Source organism: Sesamum indicum, linkage group LG2, assembly GCF_000512975.1.
Source record: "Sesamum indicum cultivar Zhongzhi No. 13 linkage group LG2, S_indicum_v1.0, whole genome shotgun sequence".
Taxonomy (NCBI): Eukaryota; Viridiplantae; Streptophyta; class Magnoliopsida; order Lamiales; family Pedaliaceae; genus Sesamum; species Sesamum indicum.
Window position 1 is genome coordinate 12337810 of NC_026146.1, and position 23080 is coordinate 12360889.

A 23080-nucleotide genomic window follows, 5' to 3' on the forward strand; every position below is an offset into this window, starting at 1 on the left:
TCTTCCGATATTCCACGTTTCTTCCATTTTCTGAAAGAGTGGATAAAAGTTGTTTTAAGAAGACATAATCTGTTATTATCCTCTATTATTTTTGCTATTGAAAGTATATCTCTAGGTTGAGGGGAATCCTTCATTGCTGAAGACTTCTAACCACAAAGAGTCTTCCTAGCTGAGGAGTCCAGGGTTTAGGGGATCCCCTTGAGCTCGTGCCTTCCATGTTGGCTAAGAGGTAGACTTGCAAACTAGAAATATGCCATGTTGAAAAATGTCTAAGCATGGGCCTCGAGCCAATAACATTGTTTGGCCATATCTTTAGGCTAAGTCTTGAACATCTTGGACTCCTACCTCCTTCGTGGGCTGATATAGGGAGTGTTGGGTTCTTTGTTCCTTTCTGGGCTAGTCATTTTGGATTAATTCAATGTGTTTTTTAATTTAGTTTTATATAATTATAATATTAATTTACATAAATACCACTCAACTAGCATAATTACAAAGATATTTTGTTCAAATAAAAAAAAAAGTCTCTAAATCTATTCATACTTTTATAATAGGATCAATATAGATGGAAATAGATATAGAAAAGCTCGTACTAATTTACACATCATTTTGCAGATTCCTCTTTATTTTTGCAACATTCTTTTTGTTACAAGCATAAACTTTATAGTGCTGCAAATTTGATAAGCATCAACATCCGTTTTAGGACGATTGCAAAGTCTGGCCTCTTCATTATTTATTTCAACAAACAATTGCCTCCTCCCAATTCAACTAATACACAAACAGTACAAAGAACTGTAAGTATTATCTTATTTTCATAGTAAAATTAGAATTGAAAATATCAAATAATTGCCTAAAATACAGCAAGAAGGAATAGTACAAAACTGCTTTACACAGATAGGAGAAACAGTATTGAAGGTAGGTTTGAATGGACAAACTGCCTATTTCTGTATCATTACAGCTGCAATATGATAAAAAAATGTTTGGTGAAGTCGCTAAAACTACTTCATACAGCTGCGACTCTTCATTGAATACTCCCAGATTCTCTATTGACCCCTCTTTCTGGCCTATGCTTTCTCAGAGCCTCATGGCATGGTGCGAAAAATTGATGCCTGAGAGCTTCCTCCGCACTGATTCTCTGTCGTGGATTCACCGTTAAACACTTATCCACAAGATCAAATAGTGATGCAGGTATGTTCTTGACGAAATCTGGTCTTCGTGTATTTCGTGCACACCAGTCTTGCAGTTTAACAGGTGACAAGTATTTTACATCAAGTAGTTCCTGTTCAAGAAACGATAGTCTCAGAGGAAGTCCTGAGGCAAAATTAGAGTACGAAATAAAATTTTAATATAGTTGTACCGTTGGGAATAATGATTCATGGTTGTGTAGCTTGGCAACTTCCCACAAATCTTCACTGCCCCTCAATGTTGCAATCTCTTTTATGTTCCTGCACATGCAACGGTGAGTGTATTGTTTCAAAACAATGAAGCTTAAGTTATAAGCCTCTGTAGTTCTTACTGATCAGTGTCGCCAATGAAAGGTGCGCGACCAATCATCAGGTACAGTAAGGTCACTCCAGCAGACCAAATATCAGCCTTAGGGCCTTGGTGTAGAGATCTGAACAGCACCTGAAAAAAGCACTCAGCATTCAGTTCTCTTTCAGTGATTGGGAGAATTAAGTTCTTTCCTGATATATTGGTAAATCTTTCTTTCACAACTATTAGCCAAGGTCTCACTTTTTTGTGTTTTAAATGTTCTATTTCTTCCTAATATTGCGTTTTCTGGTACAAAATTAAGGAAATTTTAGAACCATATTTATGGTGCTCCACGGAAAATGTTATAACAAGTAAGATGCTCAAATTTGGTTGGCATGTATTGGCATGGTGTATAGTTAAAAATCATTCAATGGGCAAACTGGAACATAAGACCATGAGGCTGTGCGTTTTAGCTCAGTTAATCCACAGGTCAAACAGAACATCTTTCCCAGAAGAATCTATGATCAGGTTTGTCTCCATAACAATAACATTCACTAAGAAAATCTACTTCTGAATAGTTGCACGACCCCTCCTTATAAAAACATATTTCTTAAGATATTGTTAAAGGCTACTATACATTTAAAGAAAGATTGGATCCCATTATTTAAACAGAAGTCACTATTTGCATGGCAAATGATTTATTTCTTAGTCTAAGATTGCTTTATTTTGCCTAATTCATAAAATAATAGAAGAAAGAGACTGGTTGGTTTGAAGTATTGGCCTTGGGAACTTTGATAGGATACTACTGGACAGCAAAAGAGGGGAGAAGGGAAAAAAATAAGAGCATTTTGTAAATGCAATGCTGGACGGGTAACTACGATAATTTATTTTGCCTACACGTTAAGAGCTAAAAGAAAGAGAACTGCTAATATCCATACTATGCAGACCTCAGTAACGACAGTTTTGACTCCCAGAATCAGAACTTGGATAGACAACAAATCCCTTTCAATGTAAAGGTAACATTTTCTCTTCTTTAATCCTATTTCGAGGATAATAACAAATTTCTAAGAACTTTTTGTCCTGAAAAGAGTTACTGAGCACCAAATATTCACATGAAGATGCAAGCCTTACTAACCACCTGCTCCCCCCAACCCATGCAAAGAAAAGAAAGGTCGAAGCGTCGTACCTCTGGAGCTTTAAAGCCTTTAGTTCCAACACATGGACCTTCTCGCCTGTGCTTCCCATCACCTACAAACAACATGATATAGCAACTTAAGGTCTATCACTTTCACTCCAAGTCCATATTGTCTAATTTACACTGTCCAACAAGGAAGAAAAGAACAGAAACCTTTGTTTTTCACTAATCCAGCACCACCAATAGCAATACCATTTGCATGCAGTGGCATTGGAGTTGGATACAAAAATTTGCTATCAGTATCTCCAGGATGTGCAGCAACTCTTTTCCGCTTAGACATGGGAGCCTTTACAGATACATGATTTCCACCCTGCAGGGCTTCCTGCACCAGGCTTATCAGCTCCTTTCTACCTTGGCTCGGTAAGGGTTCTCTCAACCTTTCTGCGGATGGTGTTCTAGTGCTTGTTGCATCCTTGGCAGAAGTTACCCCAGACACATCAGCACCCTGGCTTTTGATGATATTCCTACTGCTAGTGTCAGTTAAAACCTTTGCTTTGTCAACCTTATTTTTCAGGTTCCCAGGTGGTAATAGGGACTTGGAGACTTTTCCTGCAGTTTTATTGACTGCTTCTGGAAATCTTGTATTTGATAACTTCCTACTTTTTGCAGATGGTAGATATTTGGTCAGGGCAGTAGGAGCTTGATCAAAGTTCAAATTATGCCCCGCTTTGGAACTATCTGTAGCACAGAAAGGAAGGCCAATAAGTGAATATGGTTGGGATGGTAAATTCAAGTCTCTTACAATGCCCACTAGCTAATCCGCAACCGAAAGTCATATTTAAGAATCTTGATCGTAATATATGTTGTTTGGTCAGAATAACAACACATGTTGCTTGCAAGTCCCACCTAGAATGTTGGAGAAGGTAACAAGAAATATAATAACAAACACTCACCAACGGTCCCATATTTTTTGCGCATATCCTGTTGAAAATGAAAACCGAGAATACCAAAATAAATACCAGGTTGACCACATACAAATTGAAAAGGAAGTACACCAGAACTTGTAAAAGTTGAAAAGAAAATGTAATAGATCACAAGCAAGTCACTCACGAATGCAAGATTGAAATCAATCAGGTAACCTTTATTGACCTTGCGGGAGTAAAGAAAATTGCCAGGTTTAACATCTCTGTGGACAATATCCTGTAAGCATAAGAAGGACAATAATTCGTTTGTTCTTCTTCTATAAAGTATCCTATTTATTTTATGATAAATGAATCTGTTATCATCACCTGCTTATGCAGACCAGCAAGGGCTTTAAAAAGACAATAGCCATACCATTGTAACTGAATAATGTTTATTTCTCTCTTCAAAATCTGCATGTTATATAAAATTACCAAGGCTGAGGAACAGTATTTATGGTGAATATTGACTATGTCAACTAAAAGAAAGATTAAAATGAATGTAACTACCTCAGGTCTGTCATGCTCAACATGCTCCAAAACAAGACAGTCAGCATGCCCACTCTTAAATGAACCTTCATATTTTATCACAAAGTTTTTGCCCCTGTCATGAAGTACAACAAATTGTAGGATGGTAGCAAGTACCAAAATAAAATTTCATAAGCATTGATAAAATGTTACGAATTAAGTATCTTTTATGGTATGATTTACCCCAGTCGCTCCAGCATTTTCAACTCATTGTGGACATAGTTTCTATTGGCATTGACATGAGGACCTGGAAAACCATGAAGAAGGAAACTTAAAAAGTGGTTAAGCATTATATTTAGGTTTCTACAAAACGTTACGGCATCCCCGTATGCTTTATTTTATTTCTTGATATCATATTGAGTGTTAAGTCATAGGAAATTTGCATAACTAAAAGATGGCAAATGTCAATCAAAAGAGAAGGCTATAATAGCATACTAAGCTCCTACATTTGATGGCAAATGTGACTCCATCAGCTTTTCTTCTTGCCCGGTAAACTGTACCGTAACCTCCTGCAGTAGGTAAGAGCAAAACTTGGATCAGCAACACATGAGAAACAACTTTCCCAGAATTTATTAACCTCTAATGCTCAACAAAATGATACCTGAACCCTCTTCTTCTTCTACTGTAAACGATTCAAAGTCAGGAAAAGGTTTTTGCTCATTGTGATTCTGCAAACAAAGTATTGATCATCTTAGCTACAAGGTATATACTTATTGAAGCAAAAATACCTATATTCTAGCAGACCAGAATTTCAGATCGAGCTTACCTTGGAGACGGAGGAAGCTCGTTTCCTGATCTCCGTGGATGCTGCCCTCTTTTCTTTAGTATTCATGTACTGGTCACCGTTGCACTTTGTTTTCTGCTTGTCCAAGTCCGGCTTCTTATCTGCTTTAAATTGCTCTGGTCCTCCATCAGGAAGGTGGTTGCTACTCTTCATGGTCAAGCAAAGTGTCTTATCCCTGTCATTTGGTTCATCCTTCTGGTCAGGTTTGGGCATTGAGGAGTATTTCAGAAGGTGATTCGGCATGTGTCCCTGGCTCTGCAGGTGATCATCTGTTCTTGGTCCAACATGAAGTAGTGCCACATTATTGGCTTTATCCAGAGTCTTCTCAGGGTTATCTATGTGATATCTATCAGTATATGTGGTGTGCATTTGCTGATTTTCCTTATGCCCTCTGCTTCTACCAAATTCATGTATTGAAACTTCCTTCCTCTTCCAATTCACATCTTCAGTTAATGACTCGTACACTTGATCAACAACATCATTCTCTACTTGTGAAACAGCAATCTGTTCATATACTTCTAACTTAGATGAGGTACAAACATTTATATCATTAATATTTACAATATCAATATCACTGATTCTGCTCCCTTCTGAGTTACCCATCACACAAGGATAAAGTGAGAGAGCTGGATGTGGGACAGAATGTAAAGGATGTTCTGCCACCATTTGTTTGTCTATATGTGGAAATCTGCCTCGAAATAGAGAGTCGGATTTAGATCTTTTCCGATGTAAATAACCAAGCTCTTCCTTGTTTAAAACTATAACTCCCATCTTAGTATATCCATGTCCAACATTCTCTGTTTCAAAACCTAATTGTCCAGAACTGTGCTTTGTTATCGTGGCAGGTTTAAACATAATCTTCTCTAGTCTCTGACAATCATATGCCAAGAGCGGTGAGAGAGTCTCAATACCCTGCAACATTTTGGGTTTGAATGTCATTGAATGTCAATGTAGAATTATGGTTAGAAAATGAGAATAAAGGATCATAGGAGTACTGGAAATGTGCTGTAAAGACTGAAAGTTCCAACATAGAAAAATAATATATGAAATATGACAGACTCACAAGGTGAGAAAATGCAAAGATGCAGCTGTGCATTTGCAAACATGCAAGAGAAGACATGCCTAAAAGAAAAAGAAAAAAAAGTCGCATCACTCTAGTATGGTAAGTAAATGAGCTAGAATAGCTCTGTTTTAATAAAATAGAAATTAAAATGGATTGAAGTGGAAAAAATTGCTTGAGTTTCCAGTGGTCTATTCAGTCTCAGAAAAAAAAAAGCCTAGAACATAAGTAAATCCTTATCCTAAACCTCCTTAGCCCAGTCCTCATGTCTGGCTTGGACCTCGAATGTATAAGACAGCTGAGTTAGAATTCAGTAAATCATAAGTCAAATGGCTTGCTCGACAGGTCCACCAGCCAAATCAAGTTCATGCAACATAATTTGATATCTCATAAAGATTTAGGGTCAATATAGTCCGATTGTTGAGGCTCCCAAAATCAGATGGGACCTACTTTATGATATGTGCAGGTGTTTGACAGCCTAAACACAAATTACTGTTGATCTTCCACGATTTGTAGGAACATTCAGCAACCAAGCTAGAATCACTTTTGAGTTCTCCAAATAAAATAATCAACAGTTTGCAAAAGCTAAAGAAAGGAGGGTAGCCAACGATTGCTAAAAACTTTACTTCAAAATGTTATATAACTAATATTCCAAAAAAGCTAGGGGTCGTTCACCCTAGGTCACTGTCAGTTCATTGTTCGCCAGACTTACACCGATTGAGTTATAGATGCATCTTCAACTGCTTTGTTGGGATCGGACTAGCATTAAGAACTCAATCAGTAGCATTATCCCTGGCTATACACCTTAATATTGTTAAGGTTCTTAAAACCGGCTTACTTGTGAATTAGGCTCTCTTCAGCTCAAACGAGGTTTGCTAAAAAATTGACATCTTGCTATCAACTGGTATCCTATAAAATCTCCAGACATGGGAATCACTAATTTATGTTAATAGAAACGTGGCACACCAAATTTGATCTCTATGTTTGCTGTTGCAAGTGCATTATGTACAAGATCATACCACCTACCTACACTCCACTTTTACATAAGTGTTACAAAATCGTACAATGTTAGGCAATTATTCATCAATAAAGCTATTCTATTGCTTATTTCACCTATTTTTGTAGAGAGAAATTAAATTAAGCTGTATCACAGAGATCAGACTAAATAAATAAATTCAAACATCATAAAAATAAAGCGTTAACATTACTTGATTATATACACCCCAAAAGCCATCATGCATCCTCATCAACATCTCATTTGTCTTCTCCTCTGCCATTCATACAAAGGGTCAGATCGCCAAAAAATAAAAGAAAAGAAAAGAACAGGAAAGAAAACCTGAACAATGAAGTTAAAAACCACTGGAAAGGAAAGGAAACACCAAGCATAAAAAAATTTCCTTTTACCATCAAAATCCTGGAAATAACTCTTTTTCTTTAGCGTCAAGTCCTCAATCTCCGAGGTCCCCCTCTTCCTTTTCCTACAGTATGTCCTCACTATACCATTGGACCTATCATTTGCCAAAAACCGCGGCATAACCTTGGGAAAATCCAGGTATCTCGTGACATCAGAATTTGCAAAGAATTGGGCGACAGCAGCTAGTCCTATTTGCGACAATGTGACAAAGTGATTTTGTGTGAATCGGAGAGGCGAATCGGGGATTGAGCAGAGGAAGCGTATAAAATCCGGAGTAGGATAAAAGAACTCAATACTCGACACCAGCTCGGACAACCGGGCAGGGCGCCCATGGCTGAGCAAAAGACCGAGAACATGCCAGGCGGCGGCTGCGGTGGTGGTGCTGATTTGACTCGTTCGGAGTTGGAGCGCGACCTCCGAATTCGCCGGCAGAATCTCCATTACTCAGATCGGCAAATATTTAATTAAATAAACACATCAACTATTCTAATACTTCTTATCGTGATCCAGAGATCGAGAAAACGAGTAAAAGTTGGGTTGAGAGAGAGGCGGGAAACGAATGATTGAGTAGGTCTTTGAGATAAAATGGAAAGAGTTCCCGCCAACAAATTTCAGAAAAAAAAACGGCTTGTTTGTGTTTTTGGGCTATGGCCCACGGTTTGTACTTTGTATACTTCTCCATCCCCAGTTTTCACATACTAACACTCCCTTAGTGTGTGTATTCGCTTTTTTTTAAGTGCATATGTTAAAACTGAGCCACATGTTTGGATTTGTATTTTAAATATTTTGTTTTGTATTTTGAAAATAGTTAGAGAAAAATAGAAATGAGTAAGTGTGTATTGAAAATAAATAATATGTTTCGATTTGTGTTTTGGGATCATTTAAAATATTTTAAAATAAATGGTATAGGTTTTATGCTAGGATTTGAAACACAAAAATCACTGTTTATTATCAAATCATGTCTGTTTTATATTATATATATATATATATTATATATAGAAAATTAAAAAATAAAAGAACACACGGATAAGGTGTAAAAACACAAAAATAAACATTAAGTGTGTTTTATCTTATCTTGGTAAATGCGAAAACATAAATCCAAACAATGTCGAGCATTTTCCACATCTCCTTTTTTTTTATTATTAGGGGCAGTCGAGCAGATTTAGAAAAGGCAAACGGGGCGAATACGGGTTTGGTTGGATCCGAGATTTCGCCCACTTTGCCAAACCCCACCCTGTCCTACTAGCCATTTTTTTTTTGAATTTTGTTTCGTATCTTTATAAGAAACAAAATGAATATAATTAATTTGTAAGATAATATAATTTTTTTAAATTGATTTTTTTTTTTATTAGACCGATGTCTCTAAAGCACAATATTCGATACGAAGTATAATAATATTTTTAAATCAGTCAGCGACTTTAAATGGAACAAAGAAACAACATATACATACTACTATAAAAGTAGACTAATAATTACATGTGTAGAACTGGACATGATATTTTTTATATATGATATAAAGAAACATTCATTTAGTTTTTTAATTTCTAAATAAGGCTATAATTTAAATTAACATAACTTTTTTATCTAAAATGAATTACATAATACACTCAACTATTTTTTTTATTGTCGGTTAATAATGTAGGTAATTTAACATAGTTATTTTTTTTATCTGAAATGAATTATATAATATAAATAATAAATTTAAATAATTTTTATTTTTTTATATTTCTTATATAGAGTTGGAAATATATAAAATTATTTAAAAATTTACATATAATATCATAATTTCTATTAATAATGCATTACATACAAATATATAAATAATAAATAATATTTATTAAAAAAACTGGGGCAAGTCCGGTAGAAAACCCCTAACCCGGCCCAAAACCCACTTGGTCCGATAAATTTGACTCCAAACCTCTTAATATCAATACCAAATTCACCCTAAATGGAACTTGCCATCCGTAAACAGACTCAACGTATGTAATAAATATGAAAATAATAGTTATCTATTTAATATATTTATTTTCATATCGATATATATTTTATTGTTAAGTGATAGCACTCTTTTATCTCATAATTCTTTGTCTATTTTTTATTTTTATTTTTAGCATTATTTCATCAATTGTTTTTAAGTTTTCTCCCTCTTTTCTTGACATTCAAATTGTCTATTTTTCTCAACTCCCACTAATTTTAACTTCTTATAATTTCTTATTTTTGTAATATTTCTAATTCCTTTAATTAAAATACAATTTTAAAAATAAAAAATAATCTTTAAAATTTTGGCACACTCATATGAGTGTTCTTATTATTAAGTAATAACACTATTTTGATATTTTTTTATTTTTTTTGTATTTTTAATATTCTTTTATCAGTTTCTTAATGCTCTCTTTCTTTTCACAAGTGTCGTTCTCAACTTCCACTAATTTTTTAATTTTTTATAACTTTCTTGTTTTATTTATTTATTTTTTTTTTATTTTTTATTTTTGCATACTTAATTGAGTGTGCCACAGGTTTTATGCATTACTATAGTTTTTCTAAAATATTTGCAATAAAAAGAATTGTGAGGAGGATACATTTTTTGAAGGATATATTTTGGGATGAGAAAAATAAAAAGATGAAAATATATCCTAACACTGGTTGGGATGTTGGAGGGAATTGAAGAGAGAATCCCATGTATATATGCCCTCAAGAAGGTGTAAATTACAACACATTTATTTAGAGCGTGTTTGACTGGGGGAAATGTGGGAGTATAAGAGAAGTGGGAGTAAAAATGAATGTATAAGAGATAATTTGGTATTTGGTTATGTGGAAAAGATGGAGGTGAAGTAAAACTCGATTTATATAAAATCCCCCCATAGTCCATTTTTGTTTTCGTCCAAAATTGGGTTGAAAAGTGGAAGTATAAAGCCAGAAGGACAAAAAAAGTACAGTTTTATGTTTATTTACTTTACTATATTATATATATATAATTTTTCTCCAAAGTTGTTTTTGATACAAACAAAGGCATTGATATTTGAACTCGAATTCGTTAGTTGGAAATATTGTTTGTAATTTTTATTTTATTTAAACTAACCGGTTTAGAATAAATAAACAATATTACTTCTGATTAATATTTTTATTAATAAAAATATTTATATTCTTATTTGATAAATATTTTATTAATAAGGTTTTTAAATTTTTGATATATTAAAATTATATTAGTATAATATTAATTAATTTATTTATTAGTACAAAAAATGAAGAAAAAAGTTATTCAGTAAAATTACAAAAATTAGTATTTTCTTCTCAATCAGTTTTTCTTTATACCAAACAAGGAGAAGTATTTAAGATTTACTTCCCTTCCAATCATACCAAATCATTTCAAGAAAAGCTATTATTCTTTTCTTCCCCCTTTTACTTCATTTTTTCCTCTTTTGAACCAAACGAACCCTTAGTGTAATCACGGATAATTTTATTTAATAGAAACGTATAAATTGTGAAAATAAATTTCTAATATTTCATCTGTTTGACTGACAAGAGAGAAGACTGTATTATGGCCTGGTAAAGAATTTACACTAAGTACATAAGTATTTAGAATGAATTCAATAATTTATCTTCAACAAAACCACATATTCACAATGAATTGGGGTAAGACACATGGCCTTGTAATTAGGGGTGAACAGCAATTCACCCATGTGATGTTGAAAATAAGCACATTACTCCTTTATGAAAAAATTATAGTAATTTACCCCTCGTATACTTTTTAAAATAAAACAATTTACCTCCTTATACAGGAAGGTAAATTGCTTTATTTTAAAAATCATAGAGGGGTAAGTCGCTATTTCTTTTTTCATAAGGGGGTAATTTGTTCATTTACGATATCACAAGGGGATTACTTGCATTTTTCTCTTTTTATTAATTTGTACCACTTTGAAGTCCAAAAACTTGAGAATTTATATATTTCAATAAACTTCACACGTATTAGTAATTTTTAGTATTAGTCGTTAGCACCGTTTAATTCTAAAAATGACAAAGTACGATACGTAAAAGAGTCTTCTAATTTACTGAAATACATAAAATTCCTTCAAATAAATACAAAAGTTGGGATAATTCTATGTTGGCTACTACACATTTCTTGCATATGACGACACATCGTCCTACGAATATAGAAAGTGAAAATAGTTGTTGTAATGATCCACTCCACGTACACGTCGAACCCTTTGTCGGTTTGCTTCAAACAATGGACGATTGTTCTTGTATTTTTTAACTAAGTTATCATATTGTCAATCCGATTTAGTGAACTAGAAAACGGTGAATGGCAAAGCAAAGAATACATTACTTAATAAATTTATTTCAATTAGATTAAGTCGGAATAAGTAAGTAATTGGTTATAATGTACGATATTTGACAAGCTCGTGATATTTAAATAATGATTGATGATGCCTAGTCATTATGCAATCGTGTCGCTGAGCATATGTCAACCACTAAAGTAGTATGTCGTTCGATTGAATTAAGGGGTAATTATACTCTCCTTCTTTGAGGCTTGGTATAATTATACGTGGACCTCCTATGGTTTGGAAAATTATATTTAACATCCTTGAAATTAGCTTCCATCTAACAAATAAATCATCCGTTAGTCAAGATTTACCGAATTGCTGATATTAACAAAAAAGAATAAGAAAAAAAATCTATATTTACCTCCTGTTGACTTATTATTGACTTACTGCAGATCAAATAAGTTTTTTTTTATGACCAAATTACTCTCATACATCTTCACGCATTAATGCATGTGAGAAGGTTCACCATTATAAGAATATTTTAGTCCAGAAAAATTATTTGACTTGGAATAAGTCAGTAATAAGTCAATCGATGGTAAACATCAATTTTCATTCAATTCTTTTGTTAATATCAGTAAATTCAGTGGACTTTGACTAATGGAGGGGACTTATTTGTTAGACGGAAGTAAACCTCAGGGGTGCTAGATGTAATTTTTCAAATAACAGGGAGTCTACGAGTAATTACCCCAAACCTCAAGGGAGGGGAGTGTAATTCCCTTGAATTAATGTGTCTTGATAGTGAAACTGCATGTCCTTTGGGTGAAATGACGTGCCATTCAAATGAAAAATCACAAATTTTTACAAGCATCTTTTTCAATTGGACATATTCAATCAATGACACCTTTCCAATTTCTATAAATTAGGCCACACCTATCCCCATCTTTTTTTAATAAAATCAAATTCAAATCATTCATTGTAATAGCAAACATTCTAGTGTTTCTTATTTGAGAGGGTTCAGAATATTATTTTGATTCGTTGGTCCTCAAAAAATTTTGAAAGAGAAATTACCATTACCACCAGTGCAGGCCAACATTGTCTTAAAAGTAAAAAGTCCAACTCTTATATATCGCGACTTTTTAATACACAATTACCGCCCATCATTTACGTTTCACAACATTTCAAGAATCAACGTATTATTTGTACAATCAAGATCAACAAAACAAGAATCATAGCTGATAAAGTGCTTTTTTGTTTTGAAAAGCATCAAAAGACACTACAATAGCTAAAGAAACTTAAATAAACCAACTAATTAATAAAGACTTATGCCAACAAGAAAATATACAGAGTTAGACAGAAAAAAGGAAAAGAAAACAAAAAAAACGCATATCTTCATATGAAAATTATGATCCACAACATTCAACACCTCCAACCAACTTATTGTGCAGAAGGTGAGGATACCAATAAATTCAACAGGAAACCTACTGTGATTCCAATGAGTCCCACAAGAAGTGAAAATTTGATGGACAACCCTGGCATGTTTTTGCGACTTTTTCGCCTTTTAAGAATTTCCTAAAAATACAAGTATGAAAAAGATATGGAATCAACAATCACAAAAGACTAAGATACACATGGAGAGCTGCATGTATTGTTACTTATTAGGGGAAGTAGCAGTTTTCGTCCCATCTTTTAGGGACAGTGCACTTTTCGTCCCATTAGTTGCAAGATTCATGTCCTATAAGTTATGAAAATTCTCACTATTAGTTTTATTGTCAGATTCTGTTGGTATTTTGATAGAAAAAGACCGCTAGCTCTTCGGCCTTCTAAATAACGGCCACGTACTAAGCATGCGGCTCTTTCTATCTAAATACTAATAGAATTTGATGAAAGGACCAAGAGTGAATTGTTTTGTTGCTTATCGGACTATTAATAAAAAAAGTAGTAACTAATGGGATGAAAAAGTGTGCTGACCACTAAAATATAGAATGAAAAATGCAGTTTCTTCTTACTTTTTACATACATTCGGAATGAAAGAATTTATGCTTACAAGTACTAATGGTATATTTGGTACTTGGATCTCAGTAAGAAAAATGCTACTTGGAATGCTTTTTTAGCTATAAATTAAGTGTGAATTACAAAGGGTTCCTCTAAGGTTTGTCTTACTTACACAAAAAATTATAAATAGCCCCTAAACTTACAAAATTATTTAACAAATACCTCATACACTGAGCCGTTACAAGGGGGTATTTGTTAGGGTACATATAATTTTAGGGGTTATTTATAATTTTTTTAAATAATAAAGAGATATTTACAAATATAACGAATTTTATGGGAGCTGGTTGTAATTTACTCTTAAATTAAAACATATTATGTTTCATCTTTTGATACCTTTTCTCTTTCTTGTACTAGAATACAAGGTCCAAAAATAGCATAGGAGACAATAATGAACTTTTTAGTTGCAAATTGAATATTGGTATTGCTATGTGGAGTAGCCTATACCACACAAGAAAAACAAGTAAAAGAGCATGGAGCAAGGAAAACAATAATGTTTCCTTTTGGTAGTGAAAAGGAAAGTATATAAAGTAGGGTAAATTACAGGGTGTTTTCTTGAAATTTATCATAATTATAAATATCGTGTCGTTGTTTGAAAAATTATAAATACCCCATAAAATTACAAATATCCCCTACAATGAGCTGTCATAAGGGGGTATTTGTTAGAGTACTTGTAATTTTTCAAATAATAAGGAAGTATTTATAATTATGACAAATCTTAAAGGAACTTATCGTAATATACCCTGTAAAGTATACCAACCAGATCTTGTTGTAGCTGTTTTGTTTGCCTTATAGCTTCATCCCTTTCATCTTTAAGGCGTTGCAAACCCTGATTCTGCAACATTATAATTAACAAAAACTAAGTAGTTATGTACAAATTAATAAAGTCCCATGCATGGTTGGGTTTTCGTGTTAGATTTTATTATATTAAATACTAAAACGTAAGAATATAACATCAAGGGCTTGTATATTGTAATGTCAAATGTAAGTTTTGGTTAATTCGGGTAGGCTCATTTGGAGGAGAATTATAAGAAATGAAATCAAAAAGGTAATAAAGGATCAAGGAAAAAAATTAATGCCATGAATGATTAAAAATTAAATTAGTATAACTTTTTGTTTCAGAAAATAATAAAATAAAATTATATTTTTAGTCCTCTAACTATGAAAGGTATGATACATTTAGTCACGTATGTTTACTAATTACAAAATTTAGTCTTATAATTTATACCATCCTCACATATTTGGTCTTATATAACTTTGCCGTTTTTGGTTTAAAATCTGTCATATTTCGTCTTAGGCATCGCAAATTTGGTCCTGAATTGTCAAAATTTGTACCTCCATAAACTTTTCGGCCAATATATTATTGTCGAATGCCATGTGGGTTGACTTGTAATTGTCATATATTTTCACAGCAAAATATTTTTGTCGGAAATAGAGAGCCGAATTTAATAATCCAAGGTCAAATTTATCAATTCAAGACCAAATGTATGAGGGCCCGGACCAAATGTGCCAAAATTAAATCAAATGTGTGAGGGTATAAGTTATAGAACTAAATTTATAATTCCTAAAGTACAGGATTAGATGAATATATATTTATAATTACATATCTAAAAGTATAATTTTTCTAAAGTAATATATCCTCTTAAAGGTCTATACGCGTTGCAACAATATCCATCATAAGTAATTCTAACTTGTATCTAAATAAAGAAATCCTCAAATGGTTGCTAAGTCATATCTTATAAGTTGGAGAAACAACATTTTTGGTCCTATGTATAAGGTATATTTCATTTTTTGTCCTATTTATTGTGGAATTAATATTTTTCCGTAACTTATAAAGTTAGTATTTTGGTTTCTCATCTAGTTTTCCATCTACAGTTTAACAACGTGGGCCACGTGCCCGTTAAGTGTTTCTGGTTGGGGGGAGAATTGACGCGTCTTTCAACTTGGGACTACTCCAGGGAAAAATATAACTACATACGTTAGAGGGAAAAAGACCAAAAATTGAAGAAAATTAGGCAAAGAAAGGGAAACTTCTCTCTTCTCTCATAATAATTGAATCCCACAATTTTCATACTTCTGTAAGTTGAGACCAAGTAAAAGCAATATAAAGAATCGTGTCCCCCATAAGTGAATCAAGTAAGCCAAGTGGATCATACATATGCTACTGTGGAAAGAATGGTCAATTTTTTCTCCAACCAAAAGTACTTAACAGCTACATTATGGGTATGTGGTCCACGTTATTAAGTTATAGTTGAAAAAATAGATGAAAATCAAAAGTATCAAATAAACTATTCGAGCACAGAAGTAAAAAAAGAAAATGAAAGCCAAAAAAGTTCATACAGGCGCCAAATATACACTTCCCATTAGGAGTGAAATCTCACAAAATTCACAAACACAATCAAAAGGCTAAGAATTTGTTTTTGTATGTATTTCTCATCACTATACCCTTCCCTCCTCTTTGATCTCATCACAATGTATCATGGAATATAAACAATTATGGACCTATGAGGCTACATCTTTCTACAAAATTTTAAGTGTAGATGTTATAACAAATGTAGTCAAATATCATGAGTTCAAGAACCAACCCCTGTCATATTGGCTTATATCTACTAAATAGGAATTGCAGTTTTAAGTTTGTACGAATCTATTTTAATAATTTTATTTTAAGATTTTAAAATTTTAATTAAAAAATGGTCGAAATTTGCTAAAGTAAAAAACGTGCACGTGACGTGCATATGATTAATTTAAGTAGGTGCACTTTTTTTGGGAAAAATGAGCAAATGATATAATCACTAAAAGAAATAAGGGAAACAAGAGCACAAATCAAGCTCATGATATGATAAATGTTGATAGATTGATGAATCATATTTAAAGAAAAAACCAAAAAAATAAAGTAGATTATTACTTGGAAGAAATAAAGCTCATTTGAAACTATCACTATAAATAATAGAGTTAATTACACTTATAATTTCGTTGAAAATGTTGAATTACACTTTCTCTCAAGAAAGTTCTAAAATTAGACTTATACCCTCTTTGAAAATTTTCGATTTAGACCCGACCATCTTCTGTTAGGTTTGGACAGAAAATGCTAACATAAGCAAAAAAAATATAAGTTTTGAATTTTATCCCTCATTTAATATTGTTGTGTATATTTTTGTACTTACAAAGGGATAAATATAGCATACGTATATGTCGAGTGAGGTTAACATCATTATATTTTTTTTTCCTTCAAAAGTACAAAACTATTATATGAAAATATTAAATGAGGGGTAAAATTTGAAATTTATATTGTTTTAGTGTTGCCATTTTTCGTCCAAATACTAACAAAAGGGGTTCAAGTGCACACAATGAATTTTCAGATCAGGGTGTAAGTGTAATTTCAAAATTTATTTGAGGAAAAGTGTAATTTTATATTTTTTGAAGGGTTCAAGTATAATTAACCGTAAATAATATAACACAAAGGGTCCTTAAATTTACTTGGATTATTTCGATAAAATTTATATGCAGCACAAGAAAAAGATAAATTATATATAAAACTTACCGAATTGGAATCAAAATTTAGGCCAATGCCATCTTCAAAACTTCCATGAGCTGAGTGAGGAGCCATGTACACCACTCGAAGCTTACACTCTTCTATTGTATTGTTACATTCCTTGTTAAACTGTATGTATCCACCAATTTTAACAAAGAAACACATAACTAATTTTAGTGTCCTATTAGTACAATAAAGTTATTCATAGTAAAGATCGACCCATGAACTCATGTTCGGGAAATTCTAATCCGAACCCAGTTCTGCCGAGTTTGACCCAATCGTATGGCAAGTGCAATACACTTGTCGTATGATTGATGTACAGTTCTAAAAAAATGATTAATCACATAGCAAGTGTGATACACTTACTCTATGATTAGTTTGATTCGACTAAATCTAAAAAGTTCTTACAGTGTCTTGTTGAAGCTCGTCGACTGTAGTATTTGGAGGTACAATTGTACTTTGCAACAGAAACTTATCTTTACATTGCATATTAGGAGGGTACTCCCGTTGAGCTTGAAGGGTTACTAAATATACATGAGAAGCAAAGATTACAATCGAAAGAGATTCAAGAGCTCTCACATCAATGATAAAAGAAAACCTATGAATTAGAAATAAGACAATGTAAATATGGGGCTGTCGTAAGGTTTGTCTTAATCACAGATATTTTCTCATTGTTTAAAAAAAATATAAATACCCCTCTAAAATTAAAAATACCCTAACAAAACGCGTCTACACAATAGTTACGGGACTATAGTACATGCACAACAAGAGACGTCAAAACTTGAATTTTGAAATATTTCGTTCTATAAACTAATGTTTTAAATGTTTCTTTAAAAATATCTCATTTGAATTTGAGGTTGATATAGGTGAAGCTGGAATCTTTGGAAAAAATGCAATTTACCCCTCTGTGATATGAAATAAACAAAAATCCTTTGTTGAGAAAAAGAAAAGAGCAAATTATCCCCTGTATTTTAGAAAACAAAGGTACAGGTAAGGGTAATTTGCTTCCAAAACAGAAGGGATAATTTGCTAATTCTTTTTTCTCAGAGAGTTTTTTATTTTATTTTATATACAACAGGGAATAAATTGCCTTCAACCCTGAAATCTTTACTTCTGAAATATAATCTTATCGTGCGATGAAAATCAAAATATGAGTTATTTTAAAAATGAAGAAAGCAATTAGATATGAAACAAGTTTTAGCAACTCTATTATTTATTGAAACATAAAATGGTAAAGAGAAGTACCTCTTATGACACAAGAACCCCATGGATGCAGGACACCAGTGTTTGGTCTCACAAAATACTTCTTAGGAGAGGTTGTTTTCACCTAATAAATTCAACACAAAACCAAATGATAAGAAACAAAGTTGCATAAATCATTTTCAGTTTTTCAAATAGTAATTAAAGTAAGAATACATTATTTATACATATTTTCGTTGGAATTATATTGATTTAACATCACAATTCAATATAAAACACAATTTCATTAACGAATCCGAACCTATTCTCATTGCAAACGAAAATCATTACAAAATTGAAAATGCACATTTTTTCACTACAAAAAAATAAATTTTCGCTACACCATAAATGACCACGGATTAAATTTTTACCATGATTAAGCAACATTCACTATGGTCTTTAGCCATAGACAAAACAAAACCATGGCTAATTAATGTTTTGGCCACACTTGCAAAAAACAACGGCTAATGATCATTGCAAAGCCGTGGTTGATTTGCATTTGCCATAATTTTCTTCTTTTGGCTATAATAAAATTCCGTAACCAAAAATCATATTTTTTCTAGCGTTCACTGAAGGCTGAAAAGACAAAAAAACTACTTGGCATGTGGTACCTTGAAAGCAACATGATTCTCTGTGTTGCTTGTAATTTTGAGATCACAATAACTTTGTTTCTCCAGCTCAACTAACAAAAGAAATAATGGTATCAAAGACAGTATTATTATGGTTACTCACATATACAAAGTTTCATTTTGATATCCAAACCAAAGAAGATATTTAAACTAGCAATAACATATAAAACATTCGTGTTTAACGGAATTTACTCCCTGTGATATTGTAAATAGGCAAATCATTACCTCCCTATAAAAAAATAAATAAATAAATAAGTAGCAATTTACCTCTTTGTATGTTTTAAAAAGAAGCAATTTACCTTCCTAGATAGGGAGGTAGACTGCTTCATTTTTAAAAGATATAGGGAGGTAAATTTGCTACATTTTGAAAAATATAGGAACGTAAATTGCTTTTTTTTTTTTTTTTTCAGAGGGTGACAACTTGCTCATTTACAATATCACAATGAGATTGCTTGCATTTTTTCTTGAAACATTCTAATACAAAGTAGTCGCATAAATGCCAGTAATGTTTTTAAAGCAGTGAACTTATTTGTTTGAATTTAAGAAACCTTCTTTAGGATCTTACCTTTCCCATGAAGAATCAAGTTCTGTACATGAATTGAATAATATAATTAAACACAAGACATGTACAATTAATCTTAAGTAAGTCATCAAATGAAATATTTTCATTCATATTTAGGAAATATCTAAATTATTCCTCTATTAATTATAGAATTTTACCAAACTCGGGCTTCTAACTTCACAAATCTCATATGCAAATAATTTAACAACTTCGCATGCCAATACAAAAAGAAAAATAAAATATTTGCGAAAGAACAGTACGGGCGCACGCACACGCACACGAACGCAAAACTAGAGAGAGAAGCAGATACATTGGAATTTTAGGTCCTCCGGCTGTACAGAGATCAAGTGGTTAGCGGCAACAGTCATGGTAGTAGCAACCACACCAAATCGCAGCTCAATATGAATAGAGCAAAATGAAATTTTAAATTCCAACTACGAGTAAAATTCGAAGCGATAACATGTCACCATGGACGTTAGAAAATACAGATAGAAAAATATTAAAAGATAATAAGAGAGAGTAAGGAAGGGAAGGGGGGGAGAGAGAGAAGACAGGCACAGAGAAAGCGAGAATTAAGAGCTCCACGAAAAACGAGGATCGGACAGTGAACGACTTATAAAAAAAAAAAAAAAGAAAGAAATTAGAGTATTCTTTACATGGTTAAAAACGAACCCTTCATCCTCAAAATTTGCGCAACTTCTCCAAATGGTGGAATTTAATTAATTATGAAAGTCTTTTTTTGTATGTTCTTACTATTTTATTTTTATTTTCACAAACTCCTTCTTTTATTTCATTGAAACTTTTAAGCTAGAAAAAATGTGAGATTTAGACTTTCTTATATTTATATTTATTACATTTTTGGGAAACAATGTCAATTGTTGAAAAGGTAAGCGTTGGAGTAAGAAATTTCTTACTAGCATTGAACATATGTTTAGGACAAAGCAATCTTATACACTTTAACATGGTGTAAAGGATTGGAGACCAAGTTTCTTGGAAAAAGTTTTGTTTTCGGCTATAACTCAATAAATATATATTGGGAGAATTACACTCTCTTCCTGAAATTTAATTTAATTACACATAGACCCCTTATTATTAAAAAATAATATTTAATGTTCCTGATATTTGTTTTCATCTAACAAATAAGTCCTTTCGTTAGTCAAAATTTACTGAAAACACAGGGGTCTATGTTTAGTTACAAAACTATATATATACATTATGTTATAGCCGAAAATCACAGAGGGTCTCTACGTGTAATTACACAAAATCTCAGTAAGGAGTGTAGTTATCCCATATATATTAGAACCATGAACTAATCTTTGTAGCAAAGGGTTTAATGCAATTTAATCCCGCAAATAAGCAATTGTAACTGTGAGTTTTTTAATATTTATAAATTAGGTGAATTTTGACTAACGAAAAAACTAATTTACGAGTGCCTACTCAATAGCCTATTCTTTTTTCCTAATAGAATTTTTATCGGTAATCCACATCAAGTGGAATAGGGGGAAATCTCATCTTAGGACGAGACCTCGGAACATTGCTACTCTTTATGGGGCAAATTTGCCGACCATCTTTTTCTGAGCCCACCAAGCCATGCTCTTTCTTTCTCCGCCTACTGAAAGGTTCTCAATTGATTCTGGTTGTCCTACTTAATAACGAATTTAGTAACAATTAAAAAATCTCCTTGTTAATCGATATATTTAATACAAAAAATTTACTTAATAACAAATTTAACAACTAAAATTCACTTGTTAATGAATTTCACAATGAATTCTTGAAAGTATATATTAATACAGATTAACAACGAAAGTTTTACTTGTTAATTAGCTCGACGCTGATTTTACCATTAATTTTTGGGTTGATTACACTTAAATCCCCTATGAGAATTCAAAATTACACTTCTCCCTAAAGAAGTTTTAAAATTACACTTACATTCCATTTGAAATTTTTTTATTTATACCTGACTCCCTTCACTTAGGATTTGGATGAAAAATATTGATGAAATAAAAAATACATAAATTTTCATTTAACATTCTCATATATATATTTTTACTTATAAAAGGATAAATATAATATATATATATATATATATATATGGAGTGAGGTTAATAAATTTCACTTTTTCCTTTCATAAGTACAAATTTATTACATAAAAACGTTAAATGAGAGATAAAATTAAAAAATTATGCAATTTTTTTTACTGACTGCGATATTTTTCGTTTAAATCCTAACAAACGAAAGTTAGGTGTAAATAGTAAATTTTTTAAAGATATAAGTGTAATTTCAAATTTTTTTGAGTGAAAATATAATGTCATATTTTTTAAAGAAAATTTAAATATAATCAATTCTTAAATTTTTTCATAACTATTGAGTCATTTCTTGTGGCGTAGGCCCATCTGACCTGCCATTCATTGGTAGTGGTAGAGACTAGAGTTACTTTGATTAAAGTTGTTCCAATAACTAATTCATTACATTAAAATGTTCAAAATACATTTTTATAGAAACATGTTGATAGTCTGTTACTAACACACTCTTCTTTCTTTAATATCATAAATTATAATTTCTTTATAATTAAATTTAAGGGTAAACTCTCTTCAAATTTATTATAACTATAAATACCTTTTTATTATTTGAAAAATTACAAATATACCCCTCGTTGAAATTACAAATATCGTAACAAATTAATACACAGCTCACTGTAGGGAGTAGTTGTTGGATAGTTTGTAATTTTCGAAAGATAATTATAATTTTCAAAGGAACGAAAGAGTATTTATAATTAAAACAAACCTTAGAGACCCCTTAATCGTAAACTTCAAGAAATTGACCAAAGTAGTCCTTAAAACCCTTGCTGTGAAAAACCGGCCAATATCTCATTAAACTTTCACAATGAATACATGTGAATTTAAGAGGTAGAGCTTCCTCTTTGGACAATGGGGCCGATATCACCCTGGATCTGGGCGACAACACTTGCCCAGATCATGGGCAACCGCTCTCAAATTTGAGTTGCCGCCCCTTTCAGAAGAGGGCAACAGCGAGATAGCTGTTGAAGTTAGTAACCAGCAGCAACATGAATCGCAACAGCAGCAACTGAAGTCTGAGCACTTGATGAAGGAACAACAGGCTGAAGAAGGCGTTGGAATTCTAGATATATGGTGAGTCGTGTGACAGAAACACGTTTTTTTGTATTGCTATTGTACTGATGATTAGTTGCTTATGTGGAGTGCTACGTCACTTATTCGTGTTCCTATTGGGCCAAGTCGTTATTATTTCTGTTAGTTGGTTATCAGGTAGTTAACTGATGTGTCATATATATCTTGTATCAGTCTTCGTCTTTTTCCTTGTAACACAGATTCTACAGAATTTTGTCCATAGAAAATGGAGAACTCATTTTTCTCCCAATTGCTACCTCTTTCATTTGTCGATTTGATTTTGTATTCCAACATGGTATCAGAACCTTCTATAT

General features: G+C 32.3%; 2 protein-coding genes and 1 long non-coding RNA gene across 7 annotated transcripts; 1 reads left to right on the forward strand and 2 right to left on the reverse strand.

Annotated features, from left to right (window-relative positions):
• Nucleotides 821-7964, reverse strand: LOC105155966. 2 transcript variants are annotated; one of them, XM_020698391.1, is made up of 15 exons: nt 7341-7964; nt 7145-7206; nt 4859-5788; nt 4694-4760; nt 4539-4601; nt 4276-4339; nt 4075-4168; nt 3895-3978; nt 3755-3805; nt 3559-3586; nt 2819-3343; nt 2657-2718; nt 1514-1623; nt 1355-1442; nt 821-1276 (listed from the first exon to the last, which is right to left on the reverse strand). In XM_020698391.1, exons 1-15 carry the CDS (start codon nt 7789-7791, stop codon nt 1019-1021), a joined length of 2937 nt encoding a protein of 978 aa, XP_020554050.1. In that variant the 5' UTR covers nt 7792-7964; the 3' UTR covers nt 821-1018. The 2 variants fall into 2 exon arrangements, with proteins under 2 accessions (XP_020554050.1, XP_011070266.1); XM_011071964.2 differs by having other exon boundaries at nt 3716-3805; nt 7341-7963.
• On the forward strand, nt 1052-5126 carry LOC105155965. 4 transcript variants are annotated; one of them, XR_002288167.1, is made up of 7 exons: nt 1052-1185; nt 1385-1456; nt 1536-1693; nt 2269-2747; nt 2871-3025; nt 3275-3388; nt 5008-5126. It is a non-coding gene; the product is annotated as an uncharacterized LOC105155965 (long non-coding RNA). The 4 variants fall into 4 exon arrangements; XR_002288166.1 differs by lacking the exon at nt 1052-1185 and having other exon boundaries at nt 1327-1456; nt 2269-2486; nt 2589-2747; XR_002288168.1 differs by lacking the exon at nt 1052-1185 and having other exon boundaries at nt 1327-1456; nt 2269-2340; nt 2416-2747.
• Nucleotides 12767-20180, reverse strand: LOC105156288 (vesicle-associated protein 2-1). Its single transcript, XM_011072384.2, has 7 exons — nt 19931-20180; nt 19041-19111; nt 18436-18517; nt 17599-17714; nt 17200-17319; nt 14419-14493; nt 12767-13178 (listed from the first exon to the last, which is right to left on the reverse strand). Exons 1-7 carry the CDS (start codon nt 19986-19988, stop codon nt 13044-13046), a joined length of 657 nt encoding a protein of 218 aa, XP_011070686.1. The 5' UTR covers nt 19989-20180; the 3' UTR covers nt 12767-13043.

What these genes read in the sequence shown, in the direction of transcription:
- LOC105156288 (XM_011072384.2), bottom strand. Translation starts at nt 19,988, where the DNA reads ATGACTGTTGCCGCTAACCACTTGATCTCTGTACAGCCGGAGGACCTA. An exon ending in ACGAGCTTCAACAAGACACT is followed by an intron (nt 17,320 to 17,598) that starts GTAAGAACTTTT and finishes GGATACATACAG; the next exon opens with TTTAACAAGGAATGTAACAA. An exon ending in TAAATTTTGATTCCAATTCG is followed by an intron (nt 14,494 to 17,199) that starts GTAAGTTTTATA and finishes ATAATGTTGCAG; the next exon opens with AATCAGGGTTTGCAACGCCT.
- LOC105155966 (XM_011071964.2), bottom strand. Translation starts at nt 7,791, where the DNA reads ATGGAGATTCTGCCGGCGAATTCGGAGGTCGCGCTCCAACTCCGAACG. An exon ending in GAGCTTCCTCCGTCTCCAAG is followed by an intron (nt 4,761 to 4,858) that starts GTAAGCTCGATC and finishes CTTTGTTTGCAG; the next exon opens with AATCACAATGAGCAAAAACC. An exon ending in TGGATTAGTGAAAAACAAAG is followed by an intron (nt 2,719 to 2,818) that starts GTTTCTGTTCTT and finishes TGTTGTTTGTAG; the next exon opens with GTGATGGGAAGCACAGGCGA.